This window comes from Aedes albopictus, chromosome 2, assembly GCF_035046485.1.
Source record: "Aedes albopictus strain Foshan chromosome 2, AalbF5, whole genome shotgun sequence".
Taxonomy (NCBI): domain Eukaryota; kingdom Metazoa; phylum Arthropoda; class Insecta; order Diptera; family Culicidae; genus Aedes; species Aedes albopictus.
This window is the reverse complement of record NC_085137.1, coordinates 417,444,638-417,471,668: the sequence shown is the minus strand read 5'-3', so window position 1 is coordinate 417,471,668 and position 27,031 is coordinate 417,444,638. Positions and strand designations below refer to the sequence as shown.

The window sequence follows — 27,031 nt, the reverse complement described above, 5'->3', positions numbered from 1 at the left end:
CCCTTCTTCGGCCTAGTACCTATATTCATCTCATTTTGTCTCAAGGACTAGAGATGTGCGCCGTCGAGATTTATTACTTCACGCCGCCGGATGTTTTGATTTTCCAGCACGCCGCCAGCTTAAAACTCATCACGCCGCCGAACTTAGAATTTCCCCAATAATCTTCAGAAAATAATCGATTTAAGTTTAAACGCTCCCAAAATGAATGCATGTCATTCATTGCCGAATAAACAAAATATTTCGTTCAATGATCCTGTTGAGATTTTAGTTACTTTTTAGTCACTTATATATCATCATATAAAAATCCTAGCAAATATCATATTCTTCACACAAGGTGTATAAAGCATGCAATGACAGCATGCATGCTTTTCCCCGCGTGACGTCATAACGACGTTCGTTTATAATTGAGGGGGTTAGAAGCAAAGGGGTGTAAGTGACAAAAACCCACTTTCGAGTAAATGAGGTTTAAAATTTTTCGTCAATTTTTCGTTACATACATACAAAATGTGAGGAATTTCAAAATCAACCCAATTTTCTCCGATGTAATGAAATCTGAAGAATTCAGGTTCTAATAATTCAATTCATGCCATAACTTAAGAATTATTTAGGCAGCATCCATTTATTACGTAACGCTAAAATTTATATTTTTGCGACCCCCCTCCCCCTCCGTAACGCTTTTTTGTATGGAAATCCAAAATTTTTTTATGGGCCGTAACGCTTGGCCATACTACCCCCCTCCCCCAAGAGCGTTACGTAATTTGTGGACTGCGCCATATGGATTTTTTTTTATTTATTATGGAACGTTTAATTGTCTGCCGCACTATATACGAGTGCGCAATTACAAGTTACTACACTAAAACCTCAATTTATGCACATGGCTGGGGGTGCATAAATTAAAAATGGCATAAAATGAGGGAAATTTGTGCATAAAAAAAACGCTTCCGTAACGCCTCTGAATCCCGCCGAAAATGCTCTGAAACTTCCTGAAATGGCTCCAAAATTCCCCTTAAACCGCCTCGTACCCATAAGCGTAACTAGGTCATAGCTCTAGGGGGGGCAAGGCCATGTCGATATAGATTTTTTTATACTAAAACGATACTTTTCGCCTGAATTGCAAGATTTTTTTTCGAAATGAATTATTCTGGAGGGGGCCAGGCCCCCCCTGGCCACCCCCTATTTACGCCAATGCTCGTACCCCATGTAACGCACCTGCGACGCTCCGAAACCCCCGAAAACGCCTCCATAAGGCCTCTGAATCCCGCCAAAAATGCTCTGAAACTTCCTGAAATGCCTCCAAAATCCCTCTAAAATCCCCTCGGACCCAATGTAACGCATCTGAACCCCCACTTGCACCCGTTTAACGCACGTGAGATCCTCGGAAACCCCCGAAAACGTACCAGTAACGCCTCCAAACCCCGTCGAAAATCCTCTGAAACTCTCTGCAATGCTTTCGAAAACCCCCTCAGACCCCCGAAAACCCCCCGGAGATCTCCTGGTACCTCGCGGGAACCCCTGGGAACCCCCTGAAACTCCAATGTGACTTCCATTTGCTCACCCTTATAAACACCCTTTAGCCGCCGTTGCAATAGTTACCGTCATTATTAAATATTCTTATGCACAATATTGGTTCTGAGTAGCTTTCCCTTAATTTATGCAGGTCATAAAAAAGGTGCATAAATTAAAAAGTGCATTAAAATAACATGCATAAATTGAGGTTTTAGTGTATTTACATTCTCATATGCAAAGTATAGTTTGTTAAAATGTTTCGCTATATGAGATGTAAAAGAGCGAAATATTGAATTCTCATTTTTAACGCCGCCGCCGCCGACGACCAAAAATGATGTTTTAACCGCGGCGCACATCTCTGCCGAAGCACCAAAGCAAGCATCACAGCGGTGCCAGACATCAAGAAACAAGTAGTTAATTGAATGAGATTTGGTCACTACAAATACGATGTTTTTTCAATCAGAATATGGTCGTTTCTTGGTTTAACATCTTGGTAATCGAACTTCTACGCAAATCGATCAATAATTTCATTTTCCAACGCCATTTCTTTCAAAATATTTGGTTTGGTTTTCATCTAAATATGCTGCTACCGCTCAAGCTTTACGAACTATCATCCAGTTCGGCAGCACTGATTTGCCAATCAGCTGTGAATGTATGCGAGTGCAAAACGTGGGGAGCGAGCATAGACGATTCGTCGCGCCGCACATTGTTGTGACTTCTCCTTTGCGAGAGAGGAAAACAATCACAATGAAACTGTCACCTGCTAGGGAAAGGGAGTGCGTTAGTGGGTGAGTGCAGAATGCTCTACGATGAGAAAATGTGAGAGTGGTTGTGGATTTGCTGTAAATACTGTTGAGATGAATAAGGGGCCACCCAGTGGACCGCGATGAGATGAAAATTTTACGGTGTGCTGAAGATAGGTGCGAGTGGCTCGCGATTTGTGATCGCAATTAAATCAAATATTGAAGGTAAATCCCACTCTAGTGCATCGTAAGATCAACAGTGGAAGTGAGCACGTATGTTAAAGGTTTGTATCATTAAGTTTGAAGCGTATACATTGCGCTGTGAGTGATTTTTCATGTTGCACATCCTTAATGAGACTAAGATAGGCACAAATACCCTATGTGGGTAGAAAGCTTTCGACACAAGAAAGTGCCGCTTCAAATTCCACGCGCGACTCACAATGTAGTCTGCCATCAGTAAAAATCCGGGGCAGATGAATTTCTCCACTACTTCGAAGGTATCCTCGTCTATCGTGGCTTTACTTCCTATACGAATCTTGTCGGGTTTAGTTCCTCCTACTAGCATATATGTACACTTTGTTTTAAGCGCATTCATCATTTGCTGCTTCGCATTGCGGGTGTACAGCTCTGCCTCCGTTCCGAATGTTCACCACAATGAACACAAATTAACCGGAGTCTATGAATATCGTTTTCTGGCACGTCGCACAACACCTTCGAAGAGCGATGTTGAAGGGTGGACATGAGAGTTCGTCACTCTGTCGTAAGTCCCGGTGAGATCCGAATGAACAAAGTAGTTCATCTGAAACCTTTACGAAGTTCTGCACACCCTAACGACGTCGATGAACAAGTGATGCATTGAGGCCTGGTACGGAAAATCCTTCAGAATAGCCTTGTATTATTCTGAAGGATTTGCCGTACGGTGTCGACCGGTCGTCGATGAAGCCGGCTGGAGAACTTTCCACGAGCTCGCTCGTTTTAAGTGACAAACGACTGAAGATGATCTGGGAAAGCACTTTGTGATGGATGGCTTTCAAAATGGTGATCGATCGAAAGTTCTCACATTCTAAATGGTCGCCAAACCCTGAATATAAAGCGGTGCAGGTAGGTGGTCAACTTTTCTGGGCTCATCCTGATGGGTTCAGCAGCGATACCATCCTTACCAGTTGCTTTGTTGGTTTTAAGCTGGCATCCTTGAACTCCACCAGCGTGAGAGTTTGCTTGTTTTCGTCTTTGGTTCGCTGGCGTACTCATTTTCTCCGTTGCCTTGGTCCCCCATGCTTACGTTCTCCGCACTGTTTAGGTGTTCGTGGAAGTGTTACTTTCACCTTTCGATCCCTTACGTTAGCCCTTCAAGAAGCTTCCGTCCTTATCCCTATATATTTCGACTCGCGACAAGAAGCCTGCTTGGCATGCGTCGAGCTACTGGTAGAACTTACATGTTTCTTGAGATCGACACAGCAGTTCCATTTACTCGCACTCTACCCTTTCCAGGTGGCGTTTTTGTCCCATTGTAGGAGGGCCTGCTGCTTCCGTTCCTGGTGGTATAGTTTTTTTTATTGTTTACACTTTTTTATTATTATTACATCAACAGGCTTATTTTCCCAATGATGGTTCCACGTTCTGTCTGGCCCCATGCTGCAGCATTATCGTCCGCACTGCGTCTCCTCTAAAATAGCTCTGCATTTCTCGTCGAAGCATTCGTTCGCGCCCAGCCCAGCACAGCGAGCATACCGGAAGCGTGTGTTTTGTGTTCAGAAATAAATAAAAGCTAGCCGAACTAACGAACTCGACGGGATTCAGTGCCAGAGATGAAGAAATGAAGCTGACTTAAGTTATGGGTTCGAATAATTGAAACAAACATTGATTGTAGTTCTAGATTAATTTTGTCATGATTCATTGAATGCCAGAGAAAACCATACTCAAATCTAGGAATCCAATGAGAATCCCAGTAGGATTGCAGAGCAAATTCCAACACGATTGCAGTAAAAATCCCAAAATAATGTTAGGGCTTATGAATTCAGTAAAAATCTGTAGCAATCATTTTTAGAATTTATAAAGAAGTGCTTTGGGAGATTGCCCAGTGTAAAAAGTGAAGAATTGCGATTTGAACTCTCAAGAAATTCGAAACAAATACCATTGGAGATATTGTAAAAAAAAATCTTCAAGCATTAGAACTTCTTTTGAAATTCTCAAAGAATCTTTCTCGTAAGTCATCAAGAATTCACTTTAAAATTATTCAAGAATTTCCACTGAAACTTGTCTTGTTTTTTTTTTTTTGAAATTCTGCACAAATTTCCTGCATGATTCGTTTCAAATATCCTTCGGAATTTTTCAACAATGCATTTCGGAATTATCCAAGAATGTCTTTCTGAGTGCTGCTATATAATGAACTGAATGAAACCTAATACTTTCTATTTTGGCTCTATGATGGTTCTGAGAACCTCTGACTAACAAATCCCAGTCAACCAGACATCGTATAAGATGTGGTATAGGATGTTAAAGTGGAGGCAATATGCGTACATTTTACAAATTTTCTAAAAAAAATCGTTTCGGAATTTTCCGAAAAAAATTGTTATTCGTTTCCGATGGATAAGACTTGAATTTCTTCAAGGATTGATTTCGGAATTCTCCACGAACCACAATAGACATAATTCTCAATTTTCTTTTGCATTGCTCCATGGATCTCTTTGGAATTATCCAATTTTTCTTTTCAATATTTTCTTATAGTTGCCTTAGAAATTTTCCAAGAAATACAAACGGGATTTTCAAACATTCGCTTTCGGAAATCTCAAGAAAATCCCTTTGGGGTTTCCAACAATTTCATTCGTAATTTTCCAAGGGTTACTTCCATGGATTTCCTGCTAAACTAATGCGAGAATCCATTGGAAAACACAGCAGAAGCAAAAGCTGGATTTAAGGTTAATATAATATTTTTCTCTTGTGTAAGGCTGAATCCAGAAATAAAAATCTGTGATAACTTCTTATGGAGTACCTCAAACATAATGTATAGAAATTTTGTAACGAATAAGTTTAGGAATTTCTGTTATGTTTACTGGTAGGAATACTGAAAATTTATAATCTCTGGAAATCTTCAAGATAATATGTGATGAAATGTATCACATATTCTGCAACAAGCTGCTAAAATTCTGTGACTGGAGTTATTACATAAATCTCAAAAATTACACTCCAATGTTTTTTTTTGCATTCAGCTGGAATTGTTTCCACGAACTGCACCATTGAACTAATTGAAAACACAACTGTAATTCTTGCTGATAAGTATAATAATAAAATTTCGGTCACCAAAAAAATGTTAAAAAATGCTTGAGAATGTTTAAAGAAATCACTCAGGCAATAGTAATATATTGGCAGAATGGTAAATATATTATGTAAATTTCTCAGTAATGTTTCTTTTTACTTCTGCAGACTGTTTGCCACAGATTTTCCTCTGAAATGCTACGTCATTTATGGATGCTCCCGGCGAGCACCTCCGTGTCTCCTTCCGAGTAGCTTTCTACAGAAACATACTTAAAAAAAACGGAAAGTAAGGTTTTTGGAAAATTGGAATTATATGGCATCTTTCATGGATACGCGATGACTTTTTCTTTCATTGTATTTATTTACTTTTTTAGTCCCTGAAATTTGAATCCAATCAATCGTTTTCAAGTTATAATTTTAAGGTGAAAGTTAGGTAGAAAAATGCTTATGTGTTGATGCAAAAATTTATGATTCACGATAATCAAGTTCATGAACGAAATCTCATTTAAATTATGAAATATCGGGTCGAAAATGGCATATTTTTTTTCGTTTCTTGGGCTGGAAATGCTCTTTGGATATTACTAGAAATTCCCCCTGGGATTCTTCTAGAATTTCTACTGACTTTACTAAAGGCATTTTCCCCAGGATATTCCTTTAGGAATTTCGCTCGGGATGTTTCTGGGATTTCCTCAAGGTACCAGAAATTTTCCAAAAAAATTTCAGGGATTTCTCCCGGGATTTCCTCAAGAATTCCTCCAGGGATTCTTTTAGGGATTTTTCTGGGTCTTCTTTGGGGTTTCTCTCGAGTTTTTTTTAAGGATTTTTGTGGGTTTTCTTCAGGATTTTTTCCAGGTTTCGTCTCGGGATTCTATCCGGACAGGGGCTGCTTATTTCAGGATTTTTTTTCTTCAGCGATTCTTCCTAGGACTTTTCCAAATGGTTCCTTTGCTACTTCTACCGGATTCCTGCAGAGACATTTAAAAAGGACCCTCCCTTTCTTTCGATATTCCTCTGCCTCCGCTAGAAATTCCTATAGGGATACTTTCGGAATTTATATAAAAAAACCGGAATTTGCATAGAAAATGGATTTTCGCATGATTTTCTAGAATGATTCCAGCAAGAATTCCTCTGAAGATACATCTAGAGGTTAAATGCTAAATGCATTCCTGTTCATATTTTTTTGTGAAAGCTTCTCCGAAGATTCTTTCAGGTAATCTTTCAGGAATTCCTCCAGGAATTTTTCTTGAGTCTTCCTCAGTAGTTTCTCAAGGATTTTTTCTGAAAATTCCTCTTGAAACTAGTAAACGGGTTTCTTCAAAAATTCGTTCAGAAATTCTTCCTACAATTCCTCAAGGATTCTTTCGGATATTCCTTCATGGATTGCTACAGAAGTTTGTGCATGTATTCCTTCATGTATTTCTTCAAACATTTCTGAAGCAATTCCTCTAGGAATATCATCAAAGTTTTTTTCCAAGAGATTTTCTTTGGGATTTCTCCAGGAGTTATTGTGGAAATTTCTCAAGAATTTCTTCTAAAATTTCTTCAGGGGTTTCTCCGGGAATTCATATGAAGATTTTTTTAAATATGCAGTTCCAAGACAATTCCAGTTCACAGATTTTCTGAGGTTTGAACTTTCTCAAGAGGTTTTTTATGATTTGACTCCATATATTCAGGGATTCTCTCATTCATTTATTTTAAAATTTCTCTAAAAAAATTCAAGCCATTCTTCTGGAACTTCATCCAGGGGTTTTCCCGGAATTTCCTGTAGGTATTTCCTCAGAAATTGACTAGGATTTATTCAGTTTTTCTTCAGCGATTCCTTCAGAATTTTTTTTCCGAGGATGCCTCAGGAATCTCTTTAAATATTCTCTAAGCATTTCTTGCTGAAATTACTCCAGAATCTATTCCTTGGCATTTTAGAATAAAATTTTCAGGAATTCCTTCAGAAATAACTCAGAAATGGCTTCAGGAATTTTGTCCAGGAATCCCTCCAGAAAATTTTCAAAAACTTCTTCTAGGAATCTTCAATGGTACCACCAGGAATTTTTAGAGAGATTCCTTTAGAAAATCTTCAGGAATTTCTCCAGAAATTCCTTCAGAGATTATTTCAAAAAAATTTCCAGTATGTTCTGCGTAATTTCTGGAAAAACTTTAGAAAAAAAATCTGGCGAAAAAATCCTTGGAGGATTTTTTGCGAGAATCTCTCAGGAAAGCCTTGGAGAAACCCTTGGAAGAATTTCCGAAGGAATCTCCGTAGGATATTTATTGATTTTTTTAGGAACTTCTAAAAAGCTTCATGGAAGAACTTTTGAAGAAATTTCTTGTTGAAATTCCTGAAGAAAACTTTGTAACTCCAAAGAAGCTTCTGGAAATATTTTTGAAGGAATCCCTGGAGAAATTTCTGCAGAAATATCCAGTACAATTTCTGCAAAAGTCTCAGAAAGTACTGTTGTATGAATATATAAAGAAATATTTTTAGATATCGCTGGGTAATTCTCGTAGCAATCCCAAGAGGAATTTTTCGGAAATTTCTTGGAGGAATTCCTAAAAAAAGTAATTGAGAAACAGTCAATAAAATTCGTAGAAAAACTCTTTGACAAAAATCTTGGAAGTTTTTCTTCTAGAGCAATCTGTTGGTGTATTTTCGAGGGAACACCTGGAGAAACGCCTTTGCTAAGCTTCTGTAAAGATCCCTAGAAAAAAAAATTCAGATATTTCTATAGAAATTTCTGTACAAATTCCTAGAAAATATTTCATAATTTCTTGAAGAATTTGTGATGAAATTCTTAGATTTGACCACAAAGGAAATGCCGGCAAAATTTCTAGAAAAATAAATCCTCCGTATTACTTCTGTAGGAAACTCTGGAGAAGTTACTGCCTGAATAATGCAAGAATCTCTGGAGGAATTCCTGCAAGATTTTAAAGATAAATACCTGAAGGAGTTTCTGGACACATTCCTGCGGGAATTTTCAATGGAAACCCTATATTAATTCCTGAACAAATCTCTGATGGACTTCTTAAAGAAATACTAGTACGAATTTCTGAATGAATCTCAGGAAAAAAAATCTAATGAAAACACTGGAAGAATTTATGAAAAAATCTTTGAAAAAAATCTGATACAATCCCAGTTTTCTAAGGATTTTCAAAACATTTTTCAAGAAATAATTTATAAAGTAATCCATGGCAGAGTCTTAGATGGAACACATTATTGAGAGAATATTTCAAGCTGAAATATGTATGTATGTTTATGACATACCAGCTAATCTGGTAAATGCCAGTAAAGGGCAACATATATCAGTGTACCCTACCTTGCGTCATCGGCGCAGTTGGTCGTGGAGCGTGCGACCGTGCCGAGCTCTCGATGCATACTGAATTAGACACCAGCAAACAGACTGCTTGGTGGCTAGGTATGCGGAGTGCGAGAGTAAGTCTCGGCTTCAAATAAAAATAATACGCTCTCACTTGTAGTTGTTGGGCACAAACGAGGCTGTGTTGTGGATTGACATCTAAGCCGAAAGAGAGATGGTTCTTGAAAAAGTGAATGTTCATGGTGAGGGCTCGGGTTCAGTTTGGCTTTCTATTCCGCAGAATTATCACCTGTTCTGTGGCTTAGTTGGTTAAAGCACCGGTCTAGCGAATACGGGGTCGTGGGTTCGAATCCCACCAGAGCGCGATTTTTTTCAAAAATTCATCCCTCAATTTGTCAATTAGCAACATTCTTTGTCTTCTAACTACAAGTTTTTCTGTATGAATATTTCAAGCCCTGATGGAGTTTCTGAAAGAAATTTTGGTTGGTTTTAAGACCGAATTCCTGAAGTAATTTCTGAAGGAAACCATCGAGCAAAAAAAATCCTTATCAATAGAAGATTTCTCAGAGGAATTCTTGGATAAATTAATGCGAATTTTTCGCATTGAATCGCAATAATCGACTTTGCTTCGTATACCCGACAATACTCCCGCCTGCGTCGTTTTATGGCTGCTTTTACTGTACTCCAGCAGTCCAATATAGAGGGGCTACATCGAGTTCGCCCTCGTCCGGAAACGTTGCCTAGAGATACAGCGCGTATGCAATGGCAACATTCGATTGGTTCAGTCGATCTAAACTGTATCGTGACAGTCGTCGGTACCGTACATTGCATTGATGACGAAGAGTTTTGGGCGCAGCTATCAGCTTATCTTTATTATAGAGAATTACAGCTCGAAACCGGTTTCAGATATTTGGGAAAGTTTATGTGCAAGACATTTGCATCTTACTGAAATACACTAAGTGACCAATGTTGCGGAAAAATCTGCTTCTGAAGTTTAATTTGAAGAGATCTATTAACTATTAACAGGTAATAACTCTTCTTTATAAAAGTGAAATGAAAATCTTATTATGTATTATGTGATCATATATTTCAAATCTTGAGTAATCCAATCAGTACAGAATACAACACATAACAATTGGTAGAATTACCCCATTTGTATCAAAAACGTCAAGACCGAGTATGCAACGTTGATCAGAGCGACAAATTTGGGTGTGTTGATTTCGAACATTCCCATACAATTCATGACTACGCGGTTACGTGTGTTCAGCCAGATGATCATCAGGGTAGTCCGCATTTGGACGTACTCGGAACGTCGTTCTGGTATGAAAGGTATTTGGGCACAAAGATCGAAGAGGTGATGTCCAATGGCGTCCGCCTGTGGATTACATTTGGAATGAAATATAACGATGCAAAGCGAAATTGGCCAATTTCGACTTACTTCGTCCTGCAACGAATCGACCAAATGACACAAGAAAAAATACTCCAGTAGAAAGAATGATACAGCTGCTGCGAAAATGAGTGTCATAAAACCTATCGGTACCTCATGACAGGCGTAGAACATCGCTCCAACGGCAAATACCGAAAAATAGTGAACTAGCAAAAATACTTTTCCCATCATGTTTTCCAAAAGTTTGAAATTGCTGAAAATATCAATGAAACAGCAACTTGTTTGGCCAATAATAAACTCACTTACTTCAAATAATCCAAATGTTGCTCCAGAGCTTCGCGCACTTCACGGCTCACGCGTTCGAAATTTTGTACTTCGTCCGAGACCGATTGTTTAGAAATCATCTCGAGACGATGAGCCACCAGTCGCAGTTTCGTTCGCATTCCCGTCAGAATGACTCCAACGCATGCGGTGCATCCTACAGTTTTCGGTAGGACAGACGTCGGAATCAAACTGACAAACAGGGTGTTCACTACTTTCCAGGCATTCTTCCCAATCCAGGATGCCGGACGCGGTAAGCTAAACAGATCGTCCTCGGTTGGGATCGAAAACAGCACAGTGTCCATGGCAATCCAGCTGAAAAAGAACTGCATGGATCGACGAGCGTATTGGTTGAATTTACGATGCTCGCGCTCATCATATTCCGCGTCACCGGAACAGACGGAATTGCTCGTGATGAAACAGCGCAAAATGGTGATCGGTTTGGCAAGCAACGCAAGGGACACCATTCTCACGCACGAAATGCTGATGCTCGTAACCTTAGTCACTTCCATAATAACGATTGACACCGGCTTATTTTCGCGCAAACCTTCGAACAGCTGAACATAGAAAACATAAATGGTGTAGGCAAACAAAACCTGCAAAGTGATACGAATCTTGCGCTCTTGGGCCCAGTTTGACGTCAGGGGTGCTCGTATTCCTGTTTTTTTTATGGTGGAAATTAAGGTTTGTCAAACTGTGAGTGCTTAAGTTCGATCTGAAATATCACCTCCGAGAAGCATCAATACATCCATCCACCATAAACCATCGCCACCGGGACCTTCTTCAGACCAGAAGCTGCGAATTCCTTCGATTTTCGCCGACCTCCAAGCGTGACCACGATTCCAACGATATTGGATGTTATTGAACATTTCGCTTCGAAGTGCGAGAGCTGACTATGAAAACTTGAGCGGTAGTTTGGCGTTTTCTGACCTCTAAAGACATCGAGTAGCTGTGCAAAAAAAAAACCTCTCTGCATTGACGTCCGCGTATAATTAGCGGAATTTTACAGCAATTATAGAAAAGATGTCGTGTGAGACCAAACCCGTTGTCTACCAATTGAAATCGATGTGATAGACAGGTCACCGTTAACCTCCTTGACGAGTTGGACTGCTTTCTCATTCCCCGGAATGAGGCAACGTGAAGAGATACAAAAAAAAACTGATCTCTTTTTTTTTATTTATTTTTTTTCATCTGTATTAACGGGATTATTAGCCCTAGGCTAGTTCATCTCGGGACCCACACTTTACTTCCCTTGCGTAGGAAGAACTCACATTTTGTGAGTTTGTCGGGAGTGGGATTCGATCCCAGGTCCTCGGCGTGATAGTCAAGTGTTCTAACCATCACACCAGGTCCGCTCCAAAAACTGATCTGAATAAATATTCTGCATGACGTTTAGACTAGCGTAATATTCGAGAATGATAGCTGACGAACTACCGGGGACGAATTCAACAAAATGGTCTCCCTACGCAGCCTCGAATGTACCATAAAATTTGGTTTTGTTTCAATTTTCGAATTTTTTGTTCAATTATGAACCTAATATTATAATCACAACAGATATTATAGGAGAGCAAAAGGAAAATCCATTCTTTCTACTATTAATGACCTCCGGAGTTCATTCAAGTTGACCCCCAAACGGTCCGATTGTTCACGCATTAAAGGATGTCCAATAAGCAGGATAAGGACTTTCAAAAGGTAAGACAACCTATTTTTTTAATGATGTACAGGGGGTGGCCAAAATGTTTGGGATAGGCAGAAAAAAAAAAGTTGCCTATCCCACAAAAAAGTTCAACATGCTGTAACTTTCCATTAGATGCATCAAAAATTCTCAAATTTTGACTGTTCGTCAACCGTTTTCGTACAACACTATTTTTCAGACAGCTTATTTTTGAATTGTCATATCTCAGAAACCACTGAACCTAATTGAATCAAATTTTGAACGTTTATAAACAATATATTAGTGCTTCAAAAATTATTAAAACGTAGGCACTTTTCAAACATTTGAAAAAGTTATCATGGATTGACACTTTTTGGATCTTTCTCGAAAAAATGTATTTTTTGTAAAACAATTTCATTAAAGTTTAGATTTGATTTCCAAAGTTTTTCTACTTCTGTTCTCAAGATATCCCTAATTAGATATACTAGAGCCTTTTTGGATCGTAGAAAGAACACATTTAGTAATTTTTGTGTGGTATTGTAAATTTGACTTATTTTCCTCTACATGGGTAAAAATGTCAAAGCGATATAACTTTATTCTTCGTGAGAAAATATTAAATTCTATAATGGCGCATCAAGTTTCAATATATCAAAATTTCATTCGATTCGGTTTACTGGTTTCGGAGATATGACAGTTCTAGCTTCACGAAGGATTAACCAATCGAGCCCAAATTTGTACCAATGATGCACATATAATAGGTTGACAAACAGTCAAAATTTGAGAACTTTCGATGCACAAAAGTTACAGCATGTTGAATTTTTTTGTGAGAGAAAAAAAAGTTGCCTATCCCAAACATTTTGACCACCCCTGTACCTGGGTATGAACTGGGTGATCATTGAGCCAACTGTTGCTTGCAGCTGACGGCGTTCCAGTCGACCGTTTTTTTGCAGTAGTTTAGTAATAAAATCTCGTGTTTATTATCAAGATTTTCAGCCATGGGCTGGTTCATCTCCACAGAATGAAGATCATGTCCAAATACATGGAGTTTGGATAAAACAAAAGACAGTTAAAGGGTTAACGCTCAGCAGGAAAGTTTCAAGGATGAAGATAAACGTCAATTGTAAGGTGAAAAGCTCAAGGACAAGAGAACGAAGGCATCTGCTCTGAATGGAATATTGAAATTATAATAGTTAATGAATTTTCTATTATCCAGGAATATTCGTTTCGGCTTTCCTACAAAAAATATTTAACGGAACATAGAACGGTTTAAAATCATAGTCTGTCTATCTGTCTGTCTGTCTGTCTGTCTGTCTGTCTGTCTGTCTGTCTGTCTGTCTGTCTGTCTGTCTGTCTGTCTGTCTGTCTGTCTGTCTGTCTGTCTGTCTGTCTGTCTGTCTGTCTGTCTGTCTGTCTGTCTGTCTGTCTGTCTGTCTGTCTGTCTGTCTGTCTGTCTGTCTGTCTGTCTGTCTGTCTGTCTGTCTGTCTGTCTGTCTGTCTGTCTGTCTGTCTGTCTGTCTGTCTGTCTGTCTGTCTGTCTGTCTGTCTGTCTGTCTGTCTGTCTGTCTGTCTGTCTGTCTGTCTGTCTGTCTGTCTGTCTGTCTGTCTGTCTGTCTGTCTGTCTGTCTGTCTGTCTGTCTGTCTGTCTGTCTGTCTGTCTGTCTGTCTGTCTGTCTGTCTGTCTGTCTGTCTGTCTGTCTGTCTGTCTGTCTGTCTGTCTGTCTGTCTGTCTGTCTGTCTGTCTGTCTGTCTGTCTGTCTGTCTGTCTGTCTGTCTGTCTGTCTGTCTGTCTGTCTGTCTGTCTGTCTGTCTGTCTGTCTGTCTGTCTGTCTGTCTGTCGGGATTCGGACCGCTTTCGATACTATCTATCTACAATTGTAGATAGATAGTATCGGAAGCGGTCCAAATCCCGATTAGTCAAATCAAATTTGTGGTTTTTCCGGGTAAAAATTGTAGATAGATAGTATCGGAAGCGGTCCGAATCCCGATTAGTCAAATCAAATTTGTGGTTTTTCCGGGTAAAAATCGGATTTCCACAAAAATCAAATGACGGTTGAGAAATTGAAAAATCCAAATGACGAGAAAGCAATCGATAGCTCGAATCCTTGAGAAAGATCCGATACGGATCGAAACGTCGGAGTAAGAGAACATAAGATTGTTTTTGATCTCACAATCGGACTGAAAAGCCAGAAAAATCCTAAAAATACACCAAGAACAGTCGTAACCAATTGGTAATGTTTGTATGAAATTGTAAATTTGACTTTTTTCCCTCTATATGGGTGAAAATGTCAAATCGGTTTAACTTATTTCGTCGCGAGAAAATTTTACATTTTCAAACGTCGTATCAAGTTTCAATATATTGTCGATAAACGTTAAAAATTCTACTCAATTCGGTTCACTGGTTTCTGAGATATGACAGTTCAAAAATTAGATAGCATAGCATAGCATAGCATAGCCGACCGTACACATCCTGGGGTGGCTGTCGATAGAGACGTTTAATGCGCCAGAAAAGTTGCCTGGGACTTGACAAACCTTTCATTTAACGAACTCTCGACACCTGGCCAGGTCCTTACGATCAGCGGGGATGGGGAGGAAATGTTGATTAGATATCTACTCAGAATGTGTCCAAGAACTTGGCCCACTTCATAGATATCTGGAGTTGGAAATTGGATAGGGTTTAATGGGGTGCTTTCCTTGGCGAAAAAGCGTATAAGAAATTGTTATGGTTTAATCATTTACCTGGTTACCACTGAAAAAGTAAACATTAGCATTAAGCAAGTCGCACAAGTTTCGTAGGTAGTACAGCCCTAGACCACAGTTATGAGGATTGCCTCCTTCCCGTCGGATACCAAAAAAACAAAGATTGGAGACTTATCTCTGACTTCTCGACAAGACTGACACAATTCTCCAACAGTCGAGAGTTGTCCTGACCTCGTCCTTGCGACTGTTGAGGAATATGGAAGGATGGTAGTTAGACACCTAAGAAAGATGTAGAAAGTTCTACGACCTCTCAGGCCTAGGTGTCAAGGGGATATGGGTGTTGTTCTAGGTGTAGTTAGTGGAAGGGTACTCCAAAGGATGCGGTTGGGCAACGTTCAGGCACACAGGTAGACCAAGAGCAGTGGATGTCCAGAATTGGTCCAGAAGCACTCTTAATTTTGTCACGTACGGTTGAATCACTGTGAAACACTTCCCGGACGTGCGGTTGCGAAGCACACTTTCGGCAGATTTCGTTGCCAGTATCCCATTTTAGTTCGGTAGAGCCAGAGCCATGGCACGATGCAACCATGCACGACGATTTATCTCTCGACCGCGGAACTAATTGACATTTTCTTCATTAATTATTTTTATAACAGTAGTAAAAGCCCTTAAACCAAAAACTCGCGGAAGGGAAAAAAATGACAGCGCAAAAATTCATATGACAGTTCAAAAATTAGATGTCGCAAAAATAGTATTTTACGAGAACGGTTCTATCTTCGCGAAAGATTAACCAACCGAGCTCAAATTTGTACTAATGATGCACATATAATAGGTTGACAAACAGTCACAATTTGAGAATTTTTTATGCACTCTATGGAAAGTTACAGCATATTGAACTTTTTTGAGAGAGAAAAAAAAGTTGCCTATCCCAAACATTTTGGCCTATTCTTGAATATACTTTGACAAACCTTCTCCTTCACTTGGAACAGGCATTCAAAGTGTTTCGACATCTAATTGGATCCACGAGCACGTAATCCGTATTGTGTCCCGCGGTTTACTCGCTCTCGACGGAATTGTTTTCTACTTTCAGTTGAGCGAAAGCTTAAGGAAACACAAAGATTTGTCCATTATTATCATGGAGCTGACAAAAGTTGCAGGCGCACTAATTTCACTCCTGAGAATGCTGGCAACAGGACAGTTAATTAAGCCGATAACCATCTTGCGATGTTTCATCACCAGCAACTCCATCACCTCCGGGAACGTGGATTATGATGAACGCGAGCTAGCCAAATTCAATCGGTTTGCACGAATAATCATACAAAGCATTTTTTTCTGGGTTTTCATCGATACGATACTGTTTCCGTTCGCAAACTCAACCGGGTATGAGCTGTTCAGGTTCAGGCTGCCATCATCATGGGTTGGGAAAAGGGCCTCAAATTTCCTGAACACTTTCCTTGTTGGTGCTACGCCCGTAGCTATTATTCCCAAAATTATATGTTGCACAGCATGCATCGGGGTTATATTGACGGGGATGCGCACAAAGCTACACCTGTTGGCTCATCGCTTCAAGAAAATCGTACAACTGGATCCTAATGATGAACAATACTTCGAACGTGTTGTCCATGATCTTCGGGAAGCTGTAGATCAACATGCGGTATATTGGAGGTTAGCACAGTTCTGACCAGTAGTGCCATTTTTACCGATCTATTTGCTTATTTCAGCTATTTGGGAATTATGAAGCATTTGGTGGGAAAACTGTTTCTGCTGGTACATTACTTTTCGGTGTTTGCCATTGGAGGAATGATTTTCGCTTGTAACGAAATGCAGTTTAGTTTCATGACAATTATATTCGCAGTTAGCGTTTCGTTCTTTCTCTCAGAGTACTATCTGCTGTGCCATCTGGCGGATTCCTTACAGGACGAAGTAAGTCATAAGTGGTAGTTCACCTTTTTGTGCGATTTTCATTTAATCGATACTCCGCAGGCAACGTCAATTTCAAATGACATCTTTGTGCTTTGTTCGCAAATACCCTTCAAGCCAGAATGCCGCTCCGAATACATCCAATTGAGAACAACTCTAATGATTGTCTGGATCACTACTTGCAACGGAATATCTGTGGATTGTAAGGGTATATTCAAAATCAATAGACACACCTTTGTAGCTATGCTGAACGTTGCTTACTCATTCACAACGTTCCTGATACAAATGAACTAATTTATGCAATGTTTTTGTTGGAAAGATAAAGAATTTACCAAATACTAATGTTTTCAAAACAATGCTACCATTTAGTAATTAGATAAGACCAATAAAAACTCACGTGCTGGAAACTTGTAGCATTGGCAATTAACTGAGTATCATGAACACCTCAAATAAAAAAAAATAACTCACTAAGCCACATCTAATATGACTCGCCTCTTGTCTACTTTTGAGCTCCGAAATGTTGCCTTTTAACGGGTCTGTCTCAGGGAGATGCTTTCCTCTATGAATTTCTGGGATGATTTTTAATGATACAGGTATACCTCGATTTGGTGGACCCTCGATTATATAGACCCTAGATTTTATGTACATTTTACCTCCATTTTATGTACATTTTTTTAAATGATAAAATTTGTAATATTCAATCAGTTTAATACTTGCAGTTTGTAATCATGATGACTTATAATGCAGGGGTTTTCAGCCCTTTTTGGCTCGTGGAGCACTTTATATCAATAAATTATTTTGTGGAGCACCCATATTAAACCCATATGACAAAATGTGTCATAAAATATTTCTAGTGCTGTAATGGTAGAATCAGAGCAAGTAAGTCAAGATTCCCTGATTCCAGTGTCCCTACACGTGTACATTTCCAAGGATGAATTCCTGGAGGAATCTCTGAAGGAACCGCTTGAGCAATTCCTGAAGGAACTGCTGCAACAAGTTCTGAAAAATCCATGGAACAGCATTTGAAGAAATCCCTGCCGAAATTTCTGAAGTAATTATAGTAATATTCAGGAAGTAAAGTAAAGTAAAGTATTGCTGAAGAAATTTCAGATGGATTTAAAAAAAAATCTGATGAAAATTCTAAATAAATTTCTGAATGAATTTCTGAAAAAAGAAATATTTTTAGAATCCATAGATGGATTTTTTGAGGAAGTTCCGGAAGGAATAACTGGAAACTCCCGGTGGAATACCTAACAAAACCTCTTGAGATAATGTTGAAAAAAAAATCCTGGAGAAATCCCCAAAAAAAAAATTCTTAGAGGTATGCTTGGAGGAAATTCTGGAAGAGTTTCTGAGAAAATACATAGAGGACACTCGGCGGAATTTCTGATGAAATCACTGTGTCAATTTTTGCAGGAATCTCTGCAGTAATGTGTTTCAGCCTTTCCATAGCAATGCTCTGTAGAAGTCTGCAAAATCTGTAGGAAATTTTCTTTGAGGATTTCCAAAGACTTTCTTAGGAAATCCTTGGAGTAATTTCTGGAAGAGAAATGTTTGAAGGAATACCAAAAGGAATGTGAATAAATTTTGGGAATTTCCTTAATGTTCTCTTGTAGAGAATTGGTAAAGCCATTCCTAGAGACAGTTTTTTAGAAAGTTTCTAAGGAAATTTTGAAAGAGTTTCAAACTTCTGATTCTCAATGTATTTGTGAATAATATTCTAAAAAAATATGGAATATTTTTAATAAACTTCACGAATGGTTTTCTAGATGAATGCTTTGAAAAAAAATCGGGAAGAATTTCTCTTAAAGAAACCCGAAGAAATTAGTACATAAATTTCTGGAACAATCTATGCAAAATTTTTTGAACCCATTTTTGGAAGCTATCCATGCAAGACTTTCTTAAGGTGTTCTTGGTGAAATTTCTAAATGACATTCTAAAGTGTAGAGGAATCTCTAGAAGAAACGAAAAAATGAAAAAAATCTGACTGAACTTCGTAAGGATCCCCTGGATGATTTTTTGAAGTAAATCTACGAGCAGTTTCCAAAGAAGTCCCTGGCAGAATTTCTTTAAAAATCTCCGGAAGATTTTAACAGGAGCTCGTGAAAGATTTTTTAAACAAATCCTAGCATTGATTTAAGCAAGAGTCCATGGAAGATTTATCGAAAAATCTGTAGAAGTTCTTTCAAAGTCAACCGTGGAGAAATTTGTAAAGAAATCCATTGAGGAAAATCTGGGCATATTTTTGAAGAAATTATTGGTCGAATTTATAATAAAAACCATGGGAGATTATCTGAAAGAACCCCTGGAAAAAATGTGAAGGAACTTCCAGGGTAGTTTCTATAGGAATGCCTGGAGAAAATTCCCGAATGGTTCTCACATTTTTTTTAAGAAAACCTAGAGAAATCCCAGGAAGTTTTTTTCACAGAAATTTAGATTAATAAACACCTTTGGATCAATTTCTAAAGCAAACCCCGGAAAAAGTTTTGGAATAAATCTTTGGGGAATCGTTTGAAAGAGTGCTTAAGGTAATTTCCGAAAGGTTTTTCGAAAAAAAATTGAAAAAGTCTTAAAAAAAGGTAAAGGAGGAATTTCTACAAAAAATCATACACATCTCTTTCTGAAAATTCTGGAGAAATCCTTAGAAATTGGAAGTTACTGTGGGAATATTTGGTGAAATCCTTGGAAGAATTTCCAAAATATCCCAGTTCAAATTTTTGAAGGAACTTTCGAAACATTTTCTGAAAAATAGTTTCTGAAGGCATCGTTGGAATCTCTGGCGAAATTTCTGAATAAATGTCCAAAGATATTTCTGAAGGAATCTTTGAACGCATTTTGCATAAAGGAATTTCTACTCATATTCATGGATATTTTTTTTGGAAAAAAGTGGAAGAATTTCAGAAGTAAATCATGGAAAATGCTTTGAAAGAATTCTTTGTGAAACTCATAGAATAGAAGGAATTTCTAAACAAAGCTATGAAGAACGTATTCATGAAAGATTCTTTGAAAAAATCCGTGAAGGATTTTTTGGAAGAATACTTGGACAAGTTTCCGCAAATAAAAATAGAATAGAAAAATTTCTGAAATTTTTTTGTAGATTTTCTAAAAGCTCCAAAATATTCTCGTACGAATGCCTAGAGCATTTTTTTAAATAAATGACTAAAGGAATTTCTGAAATAATCCCTGTGTGAATTTCTCAAACAAACTCTGAAATGATTTTGTGAAAAAATCACGGAAGAATTGGTGAAGCAAATCTTGCCAAATTTCGTTAAATAATTCTTTGTGACTCTTTGTGACATGGAAGATTTTCTGAAATATTCTGTAGCATGATTTGATGTGGAAAGTTTTATTCGTACACCGTCGTAATAAAGTTAATAATTCCGGGTTCACCTAATTTAATTTAACACCCCAGAATTGCAACAAAAAAGGCGACCGAGCAGATAGCGGCACAAACCTACACTAGTCGTACAGAAAGATTGTTCGGAAAATACAGCCAACCAGTAATCATGCTCCATCAGGTGCTTGTCATTGTCACGAATCTCTAAATTTCCGAAGGAACCCTTTGAGGAAGTTCAGATGGGATCCCTGGAGGAATTTAGAAACGTTTTTTAATTTATTTTGGACATTCATGCAAATAACGTTATTGTGTATGTCCATTTCTCAAAATATTAGCTTTTGAATCAACCATACATAGTTTTGCAGACAAAAGATTCCGATCGTACCAAAAAAAAAAGCGAGATAGTGGTTTATTCGTTATTTAGCGAGAATTACTAATAAATGCCAAAAACTCAGAGCCTTTTATCGAAAACTCCATTTTCATGCAATTTTTATATGTTTTGGTACATTTTGGTATAAAATTTACATAAAAACAATAACAATAAAAAATTTGCTTCGATTTTATGTAAACTTCGATTTTGTGGACATTTCGAGGTATACCTGTATAATCCAGGAAGTTTGAGGGGTATTCCTAGAAGAGTTTCCGAAAACATTCATGAAGAAATCCCGGTAGGAATTCCTGAAGAAATATCTTGCGATAATCCTGGAACGATTTGGAGGGCTTTTCTAATGATGCTCAGGAGAGTTATCTGGAGAGAATTTCTGGAGGAATCTCAGTGGAAATTCTTAGAGGAATCTCTGCAGAAATTTCTGGATGAATCATTTTCGAAAATCTTGAAGGAGTCTATGGAAGTAATCATGAAGAAATCTCCGAAGCATTTCCTGGATGAATCTCCGAGGAATCCCTTGAGAAATCTCTAGAGCAGCTCCTGGAAGAATCTCTGAAGACTCGGAAATCTTTGAAGGAATTCCTGGAGGTATGTCTGGACGATCTCTCGAGGAGTTCTTGGGAAAATCTCTACAAGAGCTCCTGGAAGAATTGCTTCAGCAAACCTGAGCGTCTGTTCTCCAGAAGGAGCGGCTCACAACAGCGTCTGATCCCCATGTAAGGGGCGGCTGATCTACGTCCGAGTGCCAGGAAAGGACTCTAAGCTCAACTGTGCACTATGGTCCTCCGGAAAGTAGGGGGTTGGTGTCAGGCCCTACGAGCCAGCCGTAAAAAAACCATTGTAGCGGAAAATCAGCAACAGAATAATACGAACCGAGACCAACGGCAACGACCCCAGCGAACAAAAAGGACTTGCGATTGGAAACTCGGTACGTGGAACTGCCGATCTCTCAACTTCATTGGGAGCACCCGCATACTCGCCGATCTACTGAAGGACCGCGGGTTCGGCATCGCTACGATGCAGGAGGTGTGTTGGACAGGATCCATGGTGCGAACGTTTAGAGGTCATCATACCATCTACCAGAGCTGCGGCAACACACGCGAGCTGGGAACAGCTTTCATAGTGATGGGTGATATGCAGAGGCGCGTGATCGGTTGGTTGCCGATCGACGAAATAATGTGCAGGTTGAGGATCAAGGGCCGATTCTTCAACTTCAGCCTAATAAACGTGCACAGCCCACACTCCGGAATCACTGATGATGACAAGGACGCATTTTATGTGCAGCTCAAACGCGAGTACCAAGCCACAACGTCAAGATCATCATAGGAGATTTAAACGCTCAAGTAGGCCAGAAAGACGAATTCAGACCGACGATTGGTAAGTTCAGCGCCCACCAGCAGACGAACGAAAACAGCCTACGACTCATTGATTTCGCCGCCTCCAAAAATATGGCCATACGTAGCACGTTTTTCCAACACAGCCTCTCTTATCGTTACACCTGGAGATCACCACAGCAGACGGAATCTCAAATCGACCACGTTCTGATTGACGGACGATACTTCTCCAACATTGTCGACGTCAGGACCTATCGTGGCACCGACATCGACTGCAACCACTACCTAATAATGGTCAAACTGCGCCCAAAACTCTCCGTCATCAGCAATGTACGGTACCGGCGACCACCACGGTACAACCTAGAGCGGGTATGTGGAACGGAATCGACGGAACGAATGGTTCGACGAAGAGTGCAGAACGGTTTTGGAAGAGAAGAACGCAGCGAGGGCGGTAATGCTGCAGCAAGGGACTCGACAGAACGTGGAGCGTTACAAACAGAAGCAGAAACAGCAGACCCGCCTCTTTTGGGAGAAAAAGCGCTGCCTGGAAGAAGCGGAGTGTGAAGAAATGGAGCTGCTGTGCCGTTCCCAAGAAACACGGAAGTTCTACCAGAAGCTCAAGGCATCCCGCAACGGCTTCGTGCCGCGAGCCGAAATATGCAGGGATAAAGACGGAGGCCTCTTGACGGACGGACTTGAGGTGATCGAAAGATGGAAGCAGCACTTCGTTCAGTATCTGAACGGCGTGGAGAACGTAGGCACGGGAGCCCACGGCAACGGAAGAAACGACGACGCCGGTGCAGCGGAGGACGGAAATGAACCAACTCCCACGCTGGGGGAAGTTAAGGATGCCATTCACCAGCTCAAAACCAACAAAGCAGCTGGTAAGGATGGTATCGCAGCTGAACTCATCAAGATGGGCCCAGAAAAGTTGGCCACCTGTCTGCATCGGCTGATAGTCAGGATCTGGGAAACCGAACAACTACCGGAGGAGTGGAAGGAAGGGGTAATCTGCCTCATTCACAAGAAAGGCGACCATTTTGAATGTGAGAACTTCAGGGCGATCACTATTTTGAATGCTGCCTACAAAGTGCTATCCCAGATCATCTTCCGTCGTCTGTTACCTAAAACAAATGAGTTCGTGGGAAGTTATCAGGCTGGCTTCATCGACGGCCGGTCGACAACGGACCAGATCTTTACCGTACGGCAAATCCTCCAGAAATGCCGTGAATGCCAGGTCCCAACGCATCACCTTTTCATTGACTTCAAAGCGGCATACGACAGTATCGACCGCGCAGAGCTATGGAGAATCATGGACGAAAACGGCTTTTCTGGGAAGCTGACTAGACTGATTAAAGCAACGATGGACGGTGTGCAAAACTGCGTAAGGTTTTCGGATGAACTATCCAGTTCATTCGAATCTCGCCGGGGACTGCGACAAGCTGACGGACTCTCATGCCTACTCTTCAACATCGCTCTGGAAGATGTGATGCTACGAGTCGGGCTCAACAGTCGGGGAACGATTTTCACAAAACCCGGTCAATTTGTGTGCTTTGCGGACGACATGGACATTTTCACTAGAACATTTGGAACGGTGGCAAAGCTGTGCACCCACCTGAAACGCGAAGCAGCAAAGGTCGGACTGGTGTTGAATGTCTCAAAAACAAAGTACATGCAGATAGGCGGAACCGAACACGACCGGATCCGTCTGGGTAGTAATGTTACGATAGACGGGGAATTTTCGAGGTGGTGAAGGAATTCGTCTACCTCGGATTCTTACTGACGGTTGACAACAACGTGAGCCATGAAATACGAAGGCGCATCATCATTGGAAGTCGTGCCTACAATGGGCTCCAGAAGAAACTGCGGTCAAAAAAGATTCACCCCCGCACCAAATGTACCATGTACAAGACGTTAATAAGACCGGTGGTTCTCTACGGACACGAGACATGGAAGATGCTCGAGGAGGACCTGCAAGCACTCGGAGTTTTCGAACGACGCGTGCTAAGGACAATCTTCGGCGGCGTACAGGAGAACGGCGTGTGGCGGAAAAGGATGAACCACGAGCTCGCTGCACTTCACGGCGAACCTAGCATCCAGAAGGTGGCCAAAGATGGAAGGATACGGTGGGCAGGGCATGTTGCAAGAATGCCGGCAAACAACTCTGCAAAGCTGGTGTTTGCAACTGATACGGCGATACCTGGCGAGCATTGGGCGCGACCGAGTATTGTGGCGTACTATTGTTGAATATGTCTTGTCTTAAATGTGATGTTGAACAAATAAATGTATGTGTATGTATGTATGTATGTAATTTGAGCAAATTGTGAAGTTTGATTAAGGGCAACCATATTTTTATAACGCGATCTGTTGTCAACATTTTTTTCTTGTTGATTTGTGTTGAGAATCAACTATGGCGAATTTTAGGTGCTAGCCATAACTGGTAACTGTTAACGACACAACATGAAGGTGGCGCTATATTATCATAATCATCTTCATCGTGTGTATACGATTTCCTTTATTACTATTAAAATAAAACAAATGGCTCGCTTAATGGATCCAATAAGTGCGGACATGATGAGATTTCCTTTCGAATGAATAAACTGCAAACCATGCGACGAGCGCCGATTCCCTTTCACCAATGCACCAATATCCGCGGAAACTGACCGGTAGCGTGAACGGACAAATTATCAATTAAACAGTGTTATTGTCCCACGATGACTGTCACCGTTCGAATAATAAAATCCTCACCGCCGTGTACCGCCTCCCGTCACCACCAGCCAAAAGGAATTTTGTTTTATGATTACTTCGCGTCGGTGACGCGACGCGACACCACCGCTCGCTCGTGGTAATAAATGGCTAATCAGCGAGATGTACCCGCTGCAAGGGGGCCGGATCTGGGTCTGGGTTTGTACATCAATAGTTAAATCAATAATAAAATACGTGAACAATTTCACTGGTGGGGAACTGAACCCTTCTTACACTAACCAAAGTTGTCGATGCTCGGAAATATGCTGAAAATCAAGAAATGTAGAATACCACAATCTGTGGGGTAAGTTTGTGTTGTCTATCACACATTCAACAAGGTAATTTTTTTGGAACAAAACTTTCTCAATGTCTTTTGCATCTAAAACAACTGTTCGAAATTTAAGTGGAATGAGTTGCTTTCCTTGTATACCACATTGCGATTGAAATTTGGGATGAGGTTTAGCATGGACAAACGTACTTTTTTGCATGCCTCTCACAGTGCTGAAACTGTCATTTCGACATATCTAAATTCAACCACCTACAGCTCATTTTATAAGCTGAACCTGAAAATATAGTATTTGAAAAACTTGTGCGTTTAGACCAGTTCTAGAAGAAAGTCACGGAAATATCGCTCTTTTTCGAATACTTAAGGTCAATGTCACAGACTACCTTTGAAAAATGCCATTTGATATTCACGGTGAAGATCAATCGGCATTTTTCGATTGATTTATCTTTATTAGAGACTTTATTAGAGACTTTCAGCCCTTGGCTCGATTTTTCTAAGATGGTCCGTGACATTTGCCTTAAATATTCGAAAAAGAGCTGTATTTCCGTAGCTTTCTTGTAATACTGGTCTAGCCGCACAAGTTTTTGATATACCATATTCTCAGGTTAAGCTTATAAAATGAGCTGTAGGTGGTTGAATTTAGATATGTCGAAATGACATTTTCAGCACTGACTCTTATAAGAAGCTCAAATTTCTCTAAAACCCTAGAACTAATGATGTTAAAGTCTAGCCTAGGATATGCCGATAAACTTGATCGAATATCACAAAGTGATTTGACGTTTGAGAAAAAAAAAGTTAGATAAAAAGCTTGGTAAAAAGTGAGATTTTATTCATTCATCAGACGTTATATCTTTTGTCACAAGCGTCGGATCTTTTTCCAGTCTTTGACTAGTCAATGTTGTAACATTATCGCTTATAAAGTTTAAGTTTTTTTCGGATTTGATCGAAAGACGATTTGAAGAATGATTTCTAAACTCTTTCTTGTGTGTAAGAACGGTAAAAGGAAAATATCACTTTTCGATGCATACTGAAAAAAAAAACTGTGAATGGAATTCGCTGTGACGAATGGAATGGCATGGCGAGTTCGAGTTGTTTTGGCGCGTAGTAATTAGATTGAATAATTGATAATTAGGCTGATCCGCTGGCAGGCCACAGCGCTGGAAGGTTCAATGATTCGTGTGGTGTTTTGCCGGGAATGAATTTCCAGTTTCTAGCAACTAAATACATAGCTTCCAAACAAGTTTCAACTCAAATGTCCCGTGGCAAAGAACATCGAAAGTTAATTTTCCGTGAAGAATTACGGACTGGGGGTACTGGAAGGAGAAGCGCGTTTTAGTTTGGCCGATCCCCATTAATTGTTTCCTCCTCCTCCTTCTCCTTCGATGGCTATTATAGATAATTAAATTTCACATTATCCGTCGCGCTAGAGCTTGTCAAGTCGTGAGAATTTATAAGGCTGTAATGAATAAATTTAATTGTGCATCATACGTAGTAAGTGCTAACGTGAACTATTTTCTGGTTTGTTCTTTTCCAGCAATCTGACCTCGGATGACTTGGAGCTGTCGGCAATATTTTCACCAAATTCGGTAAGTCGAAATGTTATCTTATAACTTCAAATTGTGGTAATCGAATACTAGGGGTTTGAACCTTTACCTGGTTCAAGGTTGATACATACACTGAAAATAAATTTTGTTTCATTGTACGAAATCGGTTGTCTTGTTTACAAATGCCATTCGTTGTTTTCTGCAACGAAAAGCTTCGTAATATGCATGAGTTCGTTTCGTATAAAATCGCTCCGACAAGTTTTTCTGTCTCTTTTTTTTGTCGGAATAACTGTTACAAAAATAAAAGAAATTAATTATTACAAACCATTAACACTTCACGGCATACATAGAACCTTACAAATGCACAATATACAGACATCACAAATTGACGTAGCACAACACATAACATAAATGTGCCCTGTTATCCAGATGGATAACTCCTTCCGATCACAGGATGATGAGGTTTCATTTATTAGTTTGGGTCCATCAGTCATCCTGAAATTGTATTTTAGTTGGCATTTTGCCTTTTAGTTCACATCATTTGTTGCTGTGTTCATAGCTTGGTTTTGTCTAGGAAAACTAATCCTAATCGGGCATCTCGTTTCA

At 39.7% G+C, this 27,031-nt stretch overlaps 3 protein-coding genes across 4 annotated transcripts in view; 2 read left to right on the top strand and 1 right to left on the bottom strand.

The window, feature by feature from the left end:
- Positions 1 to 26,549, top strand: part of LOC134288495 (uncharacterized) — a 674,651-nt gene extending 648,102 nt beyond the window's left edge. For both annotated transcript variants that reach the window (XM_062853534.1, XM_062853533.1), the window contains exon 7: positions 26,416 to 26,549. In XM_062853534.1, the coding sequence (XP_062709518.1) occupies positions 26,416 to 26,491 (76 nt within the window). In that variant the 3' untranslated portion in view covers positions 26,492 to 26,549. The remainder of the gene's footprint in view (positions 1 to 26,415) is intronic.
- Positions 8,479 to 12,266, bottom strand: LOC134287346 (uncharacterized). The gene is made up of 4 exons (XM_062849018.1): positions 11,248 to 12,266; positions 10,506 to 11,178; positions 10,251 to 10,452; positions 8,479 to 10,187 (listed from the first exon to the last, which is right to left on the bottom strand). Exons 1-4 carry the CDS (start codon positions 11,387 to 11,389, stop codon positions 9,957 to 9,959), a joined length of 1,248 nt encoding a protein of 415 aa, XP_062705002.1. The 5' UTR covers positions 11,390 to 12,266; the 3' UTR covers positions 8,479 to 9,956.
- Positions 15,805 to 17,219, top strand: LOC115265253 (uncharacterized). Its single transcript, XM_029869616.2, has 3 exons — positions 15,805 to 16,536; positions 16,593 to 16,794; positions 16,855 to 17,219. The coding sequence occupies exons 1-3, from the start codon at positions 16,007 to 16,009 to the stop codon at positions 17,083 to 17,085; spliced, it is 963 nt and encodes a 320-aa protein (XP_029725476.2). The 5' UTR covers positions 15,805 to 16,006; the 3' UTR covers positions 17,086 to 17,219.
- Positions 26,550 to 27,031: the final 482 nt, after the last annotated feature.